We start from the raw sequence: 16,652 nt of genomic DNA, 5'->3' as shown, positions 1-16,652 counted from the left end.
TTCAGGACAGAGTCAGTTCTAAGTTCAGAAAAGGTCGATGGACAGCGAGTTAGACCAGGCCTATGGGTAGGGTATCAGGGCAGAACTATGGGCAGAAACGTAGACCAGAGCTGTGGGTAGAATATCAGGGCAGGACTATGGGACAGAAATCTAGAGGAGTGCCACAGAAAGATGCTCAGGACAGGTCTATAAGTGGTCTTTCAGGGCCAAGCCTGAATCAGGGCTTTGGCCACAGAGCGAGATGTAGGATAGTGCCCCCGCCCCCATTCTAGGCACTTTGCACGGTTCCTGCAGGCCATATTTTGAGAGGAAGCTGCAGCCGTCATTGGGAAGCTAAATCAAGTCACCATCTTTGTGAGCGCAAGTGAGGAGCTCTTTACCTTTAAAACCATTAGGAGAGGATATATTTGTCCAATAAAAATGCTATATGTGCTAAAGGCAATGGCGCTACTGGAGAAGCAAATAGCTGATCTCTTCCATTATCTAGAAGGGTTTTAGAACAAGACCTTCAGGCCAGGGATCTAGATCTGGGCTCTGGAATAAGGCCTCCACACTAGGGATCCAGAACATGGCCTCAAGACCGGGGTTCCAGACCAAGCCTATAGACCAAGTTTCCAGATCAGGGCTGCAGAATAAGGTCTCCAGGACTAGAGCTCCAGGACCAGGCCCACAGACCAGAGGTCCAGATCAGAGATCTAGAACAAAGTCTGCAGACGAGGCATAGAGGACAAGGCGTACAGCACATGGCTCCAGAACAAGGTCTCCAGAGCAGGGCTCTAAAATACGTTCTTCAATTCACGGGTCCATGACCAGGCCAGATCGGGGCACTAGAACAAGGCCTCCAGACCAGATCCAGAAGAAGACCTGTACACCAGCATTAATTAAAAGGTTATCCAGACCAGAGATCCAGAACGAGGCCTCCAGATCAGGGATTCCGAACAAGGCCTTCAGACCAGGGTTCCAGAGCAGAGCTTCAGAGCAAGGCATCCAAACCAGAGATCCATAAGAAGCTTTCCTGGCCAGGGTTTTCAGATCCAGGTGCAGAATAAGGCCTCCATACAAGGGTTCTAGATCAGGGCTCTAGAATGAGGCCTCCATATGAGGGTTCCAGATCAGGGCTCTAGAACACGGCCTCCCGACCAGGGATCCGGAAGAAGACCTCTAGACCAGCTCTAAAGAAAAGGATCTCAAGACAAGAGCTCCAAAATGAGGCCTCCAGATCAGGGCCTAGAAAAAGGCTTCCAGGACAGGGTTCTAGAGCAGGGCTCCAGAACAAGGCCTCCAGATCTGGACTTTTGCATCTCCATGCCTCCACAGTAACAACACTTCTCACACATGCCTTTCCAATGTCCACAGGTGAGAATTAAAGTGGACATTTAAAAAGGCCTAAAAGCCTCAGAGCTTGCAGCTCAGTAGCAGGAGTGAAGTCTCAGGGAGCCTAGCAGCGCCATTAATAATCCTGCATCAAGAGATAACCTCATTGGTGCCCAGGAATCAGGGACCAGGCCACAATTTTCACATAAACAAAACAATGCTGTTGCTTTAGGGGTGCATGACCACTCTAAGGGGGGTACACTTAGAGAATAAGTATTGAGCCACATGTAAAAGGAGTTCCCACTTGTCACAAGACATATATTAACGAAGAAAACCTCCCATGTCTCTTGGAGGACAGTTCACTAGATATGGCGTTCATGTAGCCATCAGAGGCAGGCCATGGCACCAACTGGGGTAGTGTGAAGAGGGGGCCCCTGTGGATGATGTCTAGATAAGGTTCATAGGAGAGCAACAAATGGACCAATACTTTGGAAAGAGGGCACTGCACCCCTCAATATCACCTTAGACACACCCAGTATCCAGATGTGAGGAGCCTCATCTGCTGATGTACACAACTTTCTTCTATTTTTTGTTTTTACAGACGTATAAAAAAGCGAGCAGCCAAGGCCAAAGGCACAAGTCCGGGGTCAAAAGACAGGTAACTGGATGTTCAGATGGTTAGCTGCTGCATCTGCTTAACTTGGACCGCTTTCGCATTTTGGTCAGTGCCAAAAGGAAAGCGCCGGATACTGTTCCAGGTGGGTCATACTCCATGACTCCTGGCCTCTGAGCTCATAGGCTCCTTTGGAACAGGATGGCTTCCAAGCCCTAGGCTGGGAACCCATCTTTAGAACTCAAAGATTGCAGGGCCCTGCTTCCAGAGATACCCTTAAATGGATGCAAGTTAGGCTTCCACGTATGGAAGATCGTGGGAGAGCTTTCCAGGAAGCCCCGGAGACAAGATTTGCAGAGATTCTCTTATGGGTACGACGGTGGCTCCTACGTATTAAAGATCCAAGGAGATCCTTCCATGAAGCCCCAGAGACAAAGCTTGCAGAGATCCCCCTTATGGGTGCGAGGGAGGCTTCCATGCTTGGAAGATCCTGTGAGATCCTTCCAGGAAGTTCCTGAGACAAGGTTTGCAGAGATCCTCTTATGGGTGCGATGGAGGCTTCTACGTATTAAAGATCCAAGGCGATCCGTCCAGGAAGCCCCGGAGTCAAGGCTTACAGAGATCGTCTTATAGGTGGGAGGGAGGTTTCCAAGTATGGAAGATCCTGGGAGATCCTTCCAGGAAGCCCAAAATTCAAGGCTTGCAGAGATCCTCTTATGGTGTGATGGAGGCTTCTACGTATTAAAGATCCAAGGAGAGCCTTTCAGGAAGCCCCAGAGATAAGGCTTGCAGAGATCCTCTTATGGGTGCGAGGGAGGCTTCTACGTATGGAAGACCCTAGGAGATCCTTTATGGAAGCCCCTAAGACAAGGCTTGCAGAGATCCCCTTATGGTAGTGACGGAGGCTTCTACATATGGAAGATCCTAGGAGATCCTTCTAGGAAGTCCCAGAGGCAAGGCTTGCAGAGATCCCCTTATGGGTGCAAGGAAGGCTTCCACATATGGAAGATTGTGGGAGAGCCTTCCAGGAAGCCTCAGAGACAAGGCTTAAAGAGATCCCCTTATGGGTGCGAGGGAGGCTTCAACGTATGGAAGATACTGGGAGATCCTTCCAGGAAGCCCCAGAGAAAAGGCTTAAAGAGATCCCCTTATGGGTACGAGGGAGGTTTTAATGTATGGAAGATCCTGGGAGATCCTTCCAGGAAGTCCCAGAGACAAGGCTTAAAGAGATCCCCTTATGGGTGCGAGGGAGGCTTCAACATATGGAAGATACTGGGAGATCCTTCCCTCTTATGGGTGCAACTGAGGCGTCTACATAAAGAAGATCCTAAGAGAGCCTTCCAGGAAGCCTCAGAGACAAGGCTTAAAGAGATCCCCCTTATGGGTGCGAGGGAGGCTTCAACATATGGAAGATACTGGGAGATCCTTCCAGGAAGTCCTAGAGACAAGGCTTACAGAGATCCTCCTATGGGTGCAACTGAGGCGTCTACATATAGAAGATCGTAGGAGAGCCTTCCAGAAAGCCCCAGAGAAAAGGCTTACAGAGATCCTCTTATGGTGCGACAGAGGCTTCCACGTATGGAAGATCCTGGGAGATCCTTCTAGGAAGCCCCAGAAGCAAGGCTCACAGAGACTGTTTCCAAAGAAAGAACTAAACATGGCCACCAGCAACACTGCCACAGAACAGACATTCAGTGTGATCCATCTGGTGCATCAGTCCCTAAGACTTACAGAGCTGTGACTCAAGCACTTCCCTGGGGACGGAAGCCTGGAGGGGCCACAACACTCTTTGAGTTCTAAGCGATAAGGTTGCTCCTGTAGTTGGAGGGACAAAGCTGTCTGCTTTTGGTCACCAGAGTGCTTGCCCTTTCGATGGCTGTCTGCATGCCTTGCGGGGTTTTGGGAGAAGCAATGATCTATTCATTTTGTGTTTTGGGCGTGGGGTGTGTTGGTAGCTTCTTCCAACACAACCTGGGATTTGTTGGGATCGTGACTAGGGGAGGACTTGAAGCTGCATCCTCGTCTCGGATGATGATCTCTTGCATATATGTAACTCTCAAACTGCTTGTGAAGTGATATGTCATCCAGAGACTCGAAGCTCCAAAAGAGGAGCTAGCTTAGGTCCATGGAGGATGTGTAACTTGGCCACGTGATGCATGTTTCCCGCCTCTTCTGCCGCCCCCTTTAAGCCTATGATGTGGAGATATCAGGGTAGGGCCACCAGACGTCACCAGCACCACCATGTTCCGTCACTGAACTTTTATTTTCAAACTTAGCTCCTTGTTGGTCAGCTGAATAAAGTTCCCTGTTGCAAAGGTTTATGAAGAAAGTGCTCAGTTCTGGAAACTTGGTGCATGCAGTGAGCGGAAGCTGCCTGAGGACCGCAGGAGGGCCGTGGATCTGGCAGGAATGGTTCAGTATTCTTGCAACCAGAGGATGCTAAGACGGGCATGGAGGTGGCATTGCTGCATCAAAATGTCCTTTGTGAATTCTGGTCTGCAGCATAAACAATCAGCCTTCCATTCCTGCATGAGTCTGTGCCATTCCTGCATGCCTCTGTGTCATTCCTGCATGCCTCCTCTGTGCCATTCCTGCCTGCCTCTGTGCCATCCTTGCATGTATATGTGTCCTTCCTGCATGCCTCTCTGCCTTTCCTGCATGCCTCTGTGCCATTCCTGCCTGCCTCTGTGCTCCCCCTCTGTCCCAGCTGTAGATATGCTTTACAGCAGTCTACATTTCTCACTTGGGATCCCTCTTAGCAAGGATCCTTTCCAGAAGGAAAATGTTTTTGTACCAGAACCTAAGCCAGGCCCTCCATCACCGCCCACCCCCCCTCTCCACAACACCAGGCACACTTAATTCTTAGATTTCAATTGAAAAATAATTAATCTTGTGGTTTTATTGACTCATCAAAGTCCATAAAACCTCATCATTTATCCTTTATTCACCAGTTTAGTTTTCTTTGATGATTAGCTTGATTTCATCACAAGGTTCCTCCTTTTATTGAATTTGAAGAATCAATGAAACTTAAAGCAGAAAACTATTGTAAACCTCCTTTTCAGTTGAAGTTCAAGGATCTGGTCCAGGTTGAGTTTCCCTTCTTGATGCACAATCACACTTCAACCGGTGTCCTCAAGCAAGGTCACGAAGGCAGAGCTACAAGAGCTGGAGAAGAGTCTAGAATGGTTGAGGTCACAGAGGTCACCTGCTTGGAGCTGACCCAAGTGGAGATGCCTCTCAACCCCAGGGATGTGGCTGGGGGAACAGATGCCGCAGCCTGGAGGTCTTGAGTCTTCCGCTCTGAGCGGCGGTGCTCCAGGTCAGAAGGTTCTGCTGCAGCTCTGGATAGCTGCCTGGAGCTGACGTTTAATGCAGAACAAGATTCATTCAGGATTCTGGATGGATTGGGCACTTCATGCAGGGTTCACTCCACTGAGTGAGCAGCAGTCAGTGGACAGCACCACCACACGACACAACGGGTCGCTGCAGTCAGTGGACACCTCCGCCACACAATGACTCGCTGCAGTAAGTGAACACCGCCACACAATACAACGACTCACTGGGACAGCAGTCTGCAGACACCACCACCACACAACGACTCACTGGTACAGCAGTCAGTAGACACCACGACATGACAACTCTCTGGGACAGCAGTCAGTGGACACCACCGCCACACGACACAACGACTCACTGGGACAGCAGTCAGTAGACACCACCACCACAGGACATGACGACTCTCTGGGACAGCAGTCAGTGGACACCACCGCCACACGACACAATGACTCGCTGGGACAGCAGTCAGTGGTCACCACCGCCACACGACACAATGATTCTGGGACAGCAGTCAGTAGACACCACCACCACACGACATGATCACTCTCTGGGACAGTAGTCAGTAGACACCACCACCACACGACGTGACGACTCTCTGAGACAGCAGTCAGTGCACATCACTGCCACACGGCACAACGACTCACTGGGACAGCAGTCAGCAGACACCACCACCACAGGACATGACGACTCTCTGGGACTGGGACAGCAGTCAGTGGACAACACCACCACACAACACAATGACTCACTGGGACAGCAGTCATTGGACACCACCACCACACAACATGATGACTCGCTGGGTCAGCATTCAGTGGACACTACCTCTACCAAACACATTGACTCACTGGGACAGCAGTCAGTAGACACCACCACCACAGGACTTGATGACTCTCTGGGAATGCAGTCAGTGGACACCACCGCCACACGACACAACGACTCACTGGGACAGCAGTCAGTAGACACCACCACCACACAACATGATGACTCTCTGGGACAGCAGTCAGTAGACACCACCACCACACAACATAACGACTCTCTGGGACAGCAGTCAGTGGACATCACCGCCACACAACACAACGACTCACTGGGACAGCAGTCAGTAGACACCACACGACATGACAACTCTCTGGGACAGCAGTCAGTGGACACCACCGCCACATGACACAACGACTCACTGGGACAGCAGTCAGTAGACACCACCACCACATGTCATGACGACTCTCTGGGACAGCAGTCAAGGGACACCACCGCCACATGACACAATGACTCGCTGGGACAGCAGTCAGTGGACATCACCACCACACAACATGATGACTCGCCGGGACAGTAGTCAGTCGACATCAACACCACACAACACGACAACTCGCTGGAACAGCAGCCCATAGACACCACCGCCACACAACACGATGACTCGCTGGAACAGCATTCAGTGAACACCACCTCTACCCAACACATTGACTCACTGGGACAGCAGTCAGTAGACACCACCACCACAGGACATGACGTCTCTCTGGGACAGCAGTCAGTGGACACCACCACCACACGACACAATGACTCGTTGGGACAGCAGTCAGTGGACACCACCACCACATGACACAACGACTCACTGGGACAGCAATCAGTAGGCACCACCACCACAGGACATGACGAGTCTCTCGGACAGCAGTCAGTGGACTCCACCGCCACACGACACAATGACTCACTGGGACAGCAGTCAGTGGACACCACCACCACACAACATGATGACTCGCTGGGACAGCAGTCAATCGACATCAACGCCACACAACACGACGACTCGCTGGGACAGCAGTCCATAGACACCACACAACACGATGACTCACTGGAACAGCATTCAGTGGACACCACCTCTACCCAACACATTGACTCTCTGGGACAGAAGTCAGTGGACACCACTGCCACACGGCACAATGACTCTCTGGGACATCAGTCAGTGGACACCACCACCACACGACACAATGACTCATTAAGACAGCAGTCAGTGGACACCACCACCACATGACACAACGACTCACTGGGACAGCAGTCAGTGGACACCACCACCACACGACACAATGACTCGCTGGGACAGAAGTCAGTGGACACCACTACCACACAACATGATGACTCACTGGGACAGCAGTCAGCCGACATCAACGCCACACAACACGACGACTCGCTGGGACAGCAGTCCGTAGACACCACACAACACGATGACTCGCTGGAACAGCATTCAGTGGACACCACCTCTACCCAACACATTGACTCACTGGGACAGCAGTCAGTAGACACCACCACCACAGGACATGACGAATCTCTGGGACAGCAGTCAGTGGACACCACCGCCACACGACACAATGACTCTCTGGGACAGCAGTCAGTGGACACCACCACCACACGACACAACGACTCACTGGGATAGCAGCCAGTGGACACCACCACCACATGACACAATGACTCGCTGGGACAGCAGTCAGTGGACACCACCACCACACAACATGATGATTCGCTGGGACAGCAGTTAGTCGACTCCACCGCCACACAACACGATGACTAGCTGGAACAGCAGTCAGTGGACACCGCCTCTACCGAACACATTGACTCACTGGAACAGCAGTCAGTGGACACCACCGCCACACAACACAACGACTCGCTGGGACTGTAGTCAGTGATACCACCTCCACACAACAGAAGGACTCACTGCAGTCAGTAGGCACCACCGCCATACAACACAGCAACTCACTACAGTCAGTGGACACGACCTCCACACAACACAATGACTCACTGCAGCCAGTGGACACCACCGCCAAACAACACAATGACGCACTGGGATGGGATTTCACCCACCTCTTGGAAAGGCCATCGGTGTCAAGATTCCGTCCCAGGTCGATGCTCCTCAGGATTCGAGCGATGCTATAGGGTGTCCACCCCTTGATATCCCCAACTCCTGCACTTATGGCATGGAAGGTTAGAGCGATCAAGTGAGGGAAGGGAAGGAAGGGAACAGCGGGGAGTAGAACCTGTAAAAGAAAAAACACTCAAAAAACATAAAACACATATAAACAGTTATGACTACACTCATGAATTCTCGCTATGATCAAGGTTCCTTTCTATCTAGCACACATAGACCACGGCCACTCTATTCCTCGTGCAACCCACTCCACTCGTTCTTGGCTGCTCGAGCAGCTGTCGTTACCTCAGGCAGCCCATACACGATGGCTACCGGTGAGTGAAAGGAACACAAAGAAAAAACCTTAATTCACCAATACAGCAGGGCAAGGACTGGGGTGTGAATCAGGCTGGAGAGAACCCTTCAGATTCCCCCCGGTATATCTCCAAGGTACCCCTCTGTTGACAGGAGAATGAGGCGTTTATCGTACTCCAGAGGCACCCCCCCTGAACTTAAGCGGAGTTCACAGACAGTCGAATAGTGCGGTTACTTCACCGCTCTCATGTATAGGATTTTCCCAATATCACGCTAATCAGTTCTAACACAATTCCGACGGTTACTTCACCGCCCTTTAGTCACGGTAAATCCATCTTATGGCACAAAGTACTGGTGATTGACTAGCGGTTGCTTCACCGCATAATAGTTCCAGATACTGCTAATTTCTCCAGGGGGAGACAGAAGCTCTGTAGCCTCTTCTCCCGTACGGTGCTTAACCCCCCCCAAAACGAACACAGCTCACTTAACTGGCTGTTGGCACAGAAGTCTCCCGGGCACTCTAGACTGATGATCCTCGGAAGAATCAAGGTGGGGAGGGGAAGCCACGACAGCACTCGCGGGTCCTGCACGCCGTGGCGGGCGCTGGCAGGAACGTTTCCCGAATCCGAAGGCAAAATGGATGACGGACTCATTCTCAGAATTACGCACAACGTGCAATGCGTGTCGCGTCTTTTGAAGGTCGCGACTCCTCCCCTATTCCCGCGGCCCTCTGAGAATAGCAGTTTTCATAGGCGCCAAAGCCCGATTCCTGACAGTATGTCCCCCTGCCCAGCGCCTCCTAGACCCAGGCTTGTCTGGGTGTCGTCTGTAAAAAGCACGAATTCTAGCTGGAGCGTGAACATTGCTGCTGGGTTCCCACTAATCGTTTTCAGCGGAGTACCCACTCCACAAAACCAGGTACCAGAGGTTCCTCCCCCTGTACTTGGAGTCCACAATGCGACTGACCTCGTACTCTCGCTCCTCCTCCGTGGACACCGCCGGTGGAGGTCTTCGGTGCCCCCCCAAGGCGGGTTTAAGAAGGCTGCAATGAAAGACCGGGTGGATCCGAAGGGAGCCCGGAAGCCTCAATTTATACGCCACAGGATTGATTTGTTTCACAATGGTATAGGGACCGATATACTTGGGATGGAACACAATCCGCAGTTTGAATTTTATGTTTTTGGTGGATAACCACACCTTGTCTCCTTCCTTATACTGCGGGCCCTCTACTCTGTGTCGGTCCTCCCATCGTTTGTAGGTTGCTTTTGCTTTCATCAAGTGTTTTTGCACGCGGGCGTGCCCTTGTCGTAGCAACCGCAAGTGTTTTAGCACCGACGGTTGGTTGTGTGTTCTCCTGGGTATATCGATCGGCAACATCCTGGCGCTGAAACTGTAATTGGCCTTAAACGGAGAGACGCCTATAGAGCTATGTATTGCGTTGTTGTAGACCAGCTCGGCCATCCATAACAAGAAGACCCAGGACTCATGTGCCTCATCGGCGTAACATCTCAGATATTTCTTTACAGTTTGGTTTAACCGTTCTGTTTTCCCATCCGTCTGAGGATGGAAACTTGTGGAGACTGCAGACTCTATGTGTAGTGACCGACACCACTCCTTCCAAAAGCTAACTATGAATTGGGGGCCCCGGTCCGACACTATAACCTGAGCGATTCCATGGATCCGTACGATGTGTTGTAACAACAAGTGTGCCGTTTGGCGAGCCGTTGGCAAGGACTTGCACAGGATGAAATGTCCCATCTTCGTCAAACTGTCCACCGTTACCAAGATGGCTGAACATTCCTGATCCACGGGAAGCCCCGTGATGAAATCCACGCTAATGTTCTGCCAGGGTAGTTGAGGCGTGGGTAGAGGAAGGAGCTTCCCTCTTTTCTTTGACGTGTCGGACTTGCCCCGTGCACAGGCCTCACAGCTGGTGACCCATTGTTTGATATCCGGAACCAGTGTGGCCCACCAGAAGTATCTTTGTACCAGAAGGGTGGTCTTTTGTATGCCAGGGTGTCCTGCTAATGGGGATTCGTGGCACCAAGCAAGCGTCATTTTTCGCAGGGATTGCGTAGGCACGAACAAATGGTTATGGTGGAAAGGAAGCCCTTGCCTAAGATGTCTTTCGGGGAGTTTGTCAGCCCATTGGTTCCAGCCCTCGGGGTTCCTGTTCTTTCGTATATCGTTCAGGTAGTTCTCGGCACGGAGTGCGCATATCACCTTGGAGGCAGGTATGATTGCCTCTTCCTGAATGTCGGCTTCTTCGTCTTTGGTGAACACACAGGACAGGGAATCAGCCTTGTGGTTATCTGTTCCGGGTCTAAAGGTGATGACGAAATTATACTCTTTGAAGAAGAGCATCCGCCTCATTTGTCTGGGGGAGAGGCGTCGAGCTGTTCATAAATACTGACGGTTCATATGGTCGGAGTATACTGTAACCGGAAACCGAGCCCCCCACAAGTACGGACGCCACTCCTGAAAGGCCTTTTTTATGGATAGCAGCTCTTTTTCGGCTATATTGTAATTCCTTTCTGCCGGTAAAAGCTTTTTGGAGAGATAAGCCACGGGTGCAGCTGCCAGGTGTCTTTGTCTCTTTGGGACAAGATGGCCCCCACGGCCTCGTCCGAAGCATCGGCCTCTACTATGAATGGAATGTCCAGTTGGGGATGTCTCAACACCGGTGCTGAGGTGAACGCCGTTTTTAGGTACTCAAAGGCTTTTTCGGCTTTGTGATTCCATCCAAATGGCACTCCTTTTATGAGGAGCCTGGTGATCGGGAGGGCCTTTTGGGAGAATCCTTGTATGAATCGGCGATAAAAATTGGCAAGGCCCAGGAAGCACTGCACTTCCCGAACATTGCGTGGAACCGGCCAATCTTGCACTGCTTGGATCTTTCGCTCCGACATACTCAGACCCTCTGGACGAAGAATCACCCCTAGGAATTCCACTTCAGACACTCCAAACTCACACTTGCTCAGCTTACAGAATAAGTGGTGCTTCCGCAAGGCCCTTAATACTTGTCTAACGTGTTCCGTATGTTGGCTCCTAGAGCCCGAGTAAATTAAAATATCGTCTATGTAGACTACCACTGTTCTATCTACATAGTCCTTTAACATATCATTTAAGAAATATTGGAATGCCGCCGGGGCGTTACACAACCCGAACGGCATTACAGTATACTCAAACAGACCATACCGCGTCTTAAAGGCTGTCTTCCACTCGTCCCCCTCTCGTATGCGCACCAAGTGGTATGCGCCTCTGAGGTCCAGTCAGGTGTATACCTTTGCTTCGCGCACCTGGTCCAACAGGACAGGAATGAGCGGCAGTGGGTACCGGTTGCGAACAGTATTCTTGTTCAGCAAGCGATAGTCACAGCAGGCTCTCAACTTCCCGTTGGCCTTAGCTATAAAAAACAAAGGGGACGCGGCAGGAGAACGGGAAGGTCTTATGAACCCTATGTCCAGAAAATGGTCCAGATATTCTCTGAGATGCTTCGTCTCAGGTTCTGAGAGCGCGTAGACCCTACACGTAGGGATGGTAGCACCTTCCACTAGGTCTATTTGGCAGTCATAGGGCCGGTGTGGTGGAAGCCTTTCGGCCTGTGATTTGCTGAATACGTCAGAAAAGGGTGCATATTCGCTAGGCAAACTAACCTCCTTTTTCGCAGCCGTGGCGGCTATGAAAGGACTAGCCAAAGCAGCAGCACAGGACCCCCACCCTAGCACAAGGTGCTCCTGGCAGCCCTCGGATAGAAACTGTACCGTCTTCTCTCTCCAGTCTATGGTCGGGTTGTGAAGGCTAAACCACGGCATCCCCAGGATGACCTCATACTGGGGCGCTTCGATTATGTTGAGTGCCAAGGTTTCTACATGACGCCCCTCTCCGGTTCTAATGGTCAGTCGGAGGTTCTCTGTTTGTTCGATGAGTAACCCCAAGGTTAGAGGTTTACCATCCACTGCGAGTACCTCTTCGGGGATATCTCTAGATACCTTCTTTAAAGCTAAGTGTTCCACTAATCCTCTATCTATGAAGTTTCCCATGGCCCCAGAATCCAGCATTGCCTTGGCCTTACGGGGTTGTTGACCATTATCCAACCAGATACCCAACTCGATGTGGGTTTCCGTGTGACCTTGTTGAGCGGTAGCAAGGGAAGGGATTCTCCATTGCGTATCGCCACTATTCTCAGAAGGAGCCAGCGAGGCGCAATGAGGATCCGGGCTCGTGACGGTGGCTATAGCCTTTCGGCTCCGGGAATTCCCTCCTGGTCTCTTGGGGCGAGCGGGGCATTCCCTAACGTAATGGCCCTTTTTACCGCAATACATACAGAGCCCTTGTGTTCTCCGACTCTCCCGTTCTAGGCGTGACAGTGGAGCACGGATGGCCCCTACCTCCATGGGCTCTGGGGCAGCTTCGCTACCCAACACTTCCTTCTTGGCTCTTTCTCCTCGAAACCTCTCACCGCCTCTATCTGTGATGCGACCATCCAAACGTAAGGCCAGGCTAACCAGATCATTACAGTTACGGGGTTGGGGGTCTATCCTCGCTATGACATCTTTTAGCTCGTCACAAAGACCCTGATAGAACAGCGACATCCTTTTTTCTTCCGGCCAGGCTGCTTCCGCCACCAGCCGGTTGAAAGAAGTTAAATACGTTACTAGTTCCGTTTTCCCCTGTTTCAGCTCCAGAAGCTCCCTGTCAGCGCTGAATGTGGTGGTACGTCTATCAAATACCCCTTCTAGGGCGGCCCTGAACTCATCCCAATCGGATAAGACAGGGTCGTTGTTTTGTACCAAGGGAACGGCCCAATTAGCGGCGTCGCCCGCTAAATACAAGATGGCAAACGCCACCCTGGAGTGATTATTCGGAAAAGAGGATGGCCTACACGAAAAATGCATTAATATTTGTGTTAAGAATACCTGGATCTTTTGGGGGTCTCCGGTGTATCTTTCTGGGTTGGCTAACGGTATGGGTGGCGGAACGTTAACCTGAATGGGAGCAGACCCTGTGCCTCTGTCAAAAGGGTTTCTAGACAGTCTTTCCAACCTCTCCCTTAATGCTGCGGTTTCGGCACGAGAAGCCTCTAGCTCCTGCCGCACTGCGGCTAGAGCCTGTAACACCTCGTCCATGCTAATGCCCTACAACAACCCCCTCGAACCGGGAGGAGCCTCAATACGCAGGTGCGTAATTCTGTCAAGATTCTGTCCCAGGTCGATGCTCCTCAGGATTCGAGCGATGCTATAGGGTGTCCACCCCTGCTTAACCCCCCCCAAAACGAACACAGCTCACTTAACTGGCTGTTGGCACGGAAGTCTCCCGGGCACTCTAGACTGATGATCCTCGGAAGAGTCAAGGTGGGGAGGGGAAGCCACGACAGCACTCACGGGTCCTGCACGCCGCGGCGGGCGCTGGTAAGAACGTTTCCCGAATCCGAAGGCAAAATGGATGACGGACTCGTTCTCAGAATTACGCACAACGTGCAGTGCGTGTCGCGTCTTTTGAAGGTCGCGACTCCTCCCCTATTCCCGCGGCCCTCTGGGAATAGCAGTTTTCGGAGGCGCCAAAGCCCGATTCCTGACAATCGGCACTAATGTGGGTCACTGCTGGATAGTGTCAGCAGCAAGATGGAAACAGATCCCAGCAGGGATGACAACTCTGGTGATCTTCAGGTGTGAGATCCAAACGATTGTGGATAGCCCCATGCATCATTGAGTGAATCCAAATCATCCGCCCTTTTAGACGATCACTCTACCTGCGAAGCCAAAGCTTCAGCGTCAGCCTTCACCAGCCGTCGGATGCCAGATCCAGGCCAGCAAGTACAATGAAAAGCGAAGGAACAGAGATGTTGATGTAAGTTATGAAGATACACCAGAAAGCGGGAATTGTTGAGTCCTTGTATGGTGATGGACACTGTGTGATGCTAGAACAAAGAAAACCAAGGTTCCCAAAGATCCCCCTCCGCAAGCTGTCTCATCCTGGATGGCCTTAGCGTGTGTCCCCGTGTTCAATGTGTTCTACACAGAAGTCCCGCTGTCTTCTACCATGCCATTATCATAGTTTACTCTTAGTCCTAGGACAAGCACCTCTGAACTGAACCCATTCCGCATCCGTATCACCTCTCTACACTGTCTGCTTAAACCTTCTCTATCCACTTGTGCACTCCTGGTACCCCCCTCTTACCCACGCACCTTATGTCGGGGCCACAACTGCCCAATCCCTGATTGCTCATACCTGCAAGTCCCTCCCAGCTCCACTTTGTGACCCTCCCAGCATCTCCAACGCATCTTTCTGTCCACTCTTCAATGATTGTAACTTTATTTTTCCATAGTCTTTACCCTCAACTTGGTCAAGCCCTGCTGGGAAATCATGTACCCTCCATCAGCCACACCCAGATCTGTGGAAATACTCTCAAGGCCAGCATCTTCTTCCTGAATGGTGTCTGCCCACCAAAAAGCCATTGCGAAACTCCCTGTGTACAGGACAAACATGCGGGCCTAGTTCGCCTGAGAGGCCTGACCAACACCCCCTGTGACAGTGATTAGGGGGGCCTCAAGGCTATCACCTCTAGAAACATCTCACTCATCAACAGCAACAGGAAGACCATGGGGACCATGAGGGCCTCAAAGCTGTCGCCTCCAGATACATCTCACACATCAACAGGAACAGGAAGACCATAGGAGTATCTTTGGGAACTCATGGCTGTCACTTCCAGACACATCTCACACATCTACAGGAAGATCATGGGGGTCTCAAGGCTGTCACCTCCAGACACATCTCACACATCTTCAGGACCAGGAAGACCATGGGAGATCATGAGGGTCTCAAGGCTGTCACCTCAGGATACATCTCACACATCTACAGGAATAAGCAGACCATGGGGAAATCACGGGGGTCTCACAATTGTCACCTCCAGACCCATTTCACACATAAACAGGAATAGGAAGACCATGGGGGTATCTTGGAAAACTCATGGCTTTCCCCTCCAGACACAACTCACACATCTACAGGAAGATCATGGGGGTCTCAAGGTTGTCACCTCAGGACACATCTCACACATCTACAGGAACAGGAAGACCATGGGGATCTCAAAGCTGTCCCCTCCAAACACATGTCACATTCAATAGAAAGATCATGGGGACTTCAAGGCTGTCACCTCTAGACACTTCTCACCCATCAACAGCAACAGGAAGACCATGGGGGCCATGGGGGCCTTCAAGCTGTCACCTCTAGATACATCTCACACATCAACAGGAACAGGAGGCCTATGGGGGATCATGGGGGTCTCAAGGCTGTCACCCCCAGATACATCTACAGGAAGACCATGGGGATCACGGGGTCTAAAGCCTGCCACCTCAGGACACATCTCACAAATCCACAGGAATAGGTGGACCGTGGGGGTCATGGGTGTCTCAAAGCTGTCACCTCGAGACACATCTCACACATCTACAGGAACAGGAAGACCATCTACAAGAAGCAGTGGCAGGGTCTCCTAAAGCACCATGACATGACCATGATGAGCCTACTACAATCCCTCCACCCTCTGTACAGGAGATTAGTCCACCTCAAATCTCTCCCTCACCTTGAAAACCAAGCTTATTGCTGAGTGCTCTCACCAAATGCAAGATCTGCCATCCGGAACCCTTCCTGCTTTTGAGACCTGCCTATTCCTACAATCTCCTCGCATACCACAATCTCCACAAGTCCCTCCTTTGCCTCGTCCCACCATCTCCTTGCATAACACCATCTCACCGTGTCCACCATCTCCTAGCATCCCAACATCTCCTCGTGTCCTACCAACTCCTTGTCCCACCATCTCCTCACATCCCACCATCTCCTCACATCCCACTAACTCCTTACATCGCACCATCTCTTTGCGTACCACACTCTCTTCACGTCCCACCATCTCCTCACATCCCACTATGTCCTCGCATGCCACTGTGTCCTTGCGTTCCACCCTCTCTTGTATCCCACCATCTCCTCACATTCAACCATAGCCTTGCACCTCACCTTCTCTTTTCGTCTCACCAACCCCATCTCCTTGCATCCCACCATCTTCTGGCCTCCCACCGTCTCCTCACATTCCATCATCTCCTCAGATTCCACCATCTCCTCGTGTCCCAACATCTACTTGTGTCCCACCATCTCCTCACATCCCACCATCTCCTTGTGTCCCACAATCTCCACCAGTCCCAC

At 51.4% G+C, this 16,652-nt stretch overlaps 1 protein-coding gene across 7 annotated transcripts in view; it reads left to right on the top strand.

The window, feature by feature from the left end:
• Window positions 1-16,652, top strand: part of LOXL3 (lysyl oxidase like 3) — a 584,553-nt gene that overhangs the window by 411,336 nt on the left and 156,565 nt on the right. For 4 of the 7 annotated variants that reach the window (XM_085642975.1, XM_085642974.1, XM_085642976.1 and 1 more), the window contains exon 6: window positions 1,916-1,972. The exons of the other annotated variants lie outside the window; for them this stretch is intronic. In XM_085642975.1, coding sequence (XP_085499101.1) covers window positions 1,916-1,972 — 57 coding nt within the window. The remainder of the gene's footprint in view (window positions 1-1,915; window positions 1,973-16,652) is intronic. 7 annotated transcript variants of the gene reach the window in all.

This window comes from Triturus cristatus, chromosome 2_2 (assembly GCF_964204655.1).
Source record: "Triturus cristatus chromosome 2_2, aTriCri1.1, whole genome shotgun sequence".
Lineage (NCBI taxonomy): Eukaryota > Metazoa > Chordata > Amphibia > Caudata > Salamandridae > Triturus > Triturus cristatus.
Note: the sequence above shows the minus strand (reverse complement) of the source record. Positions and strands in the feature narration are given on the sequence as shown.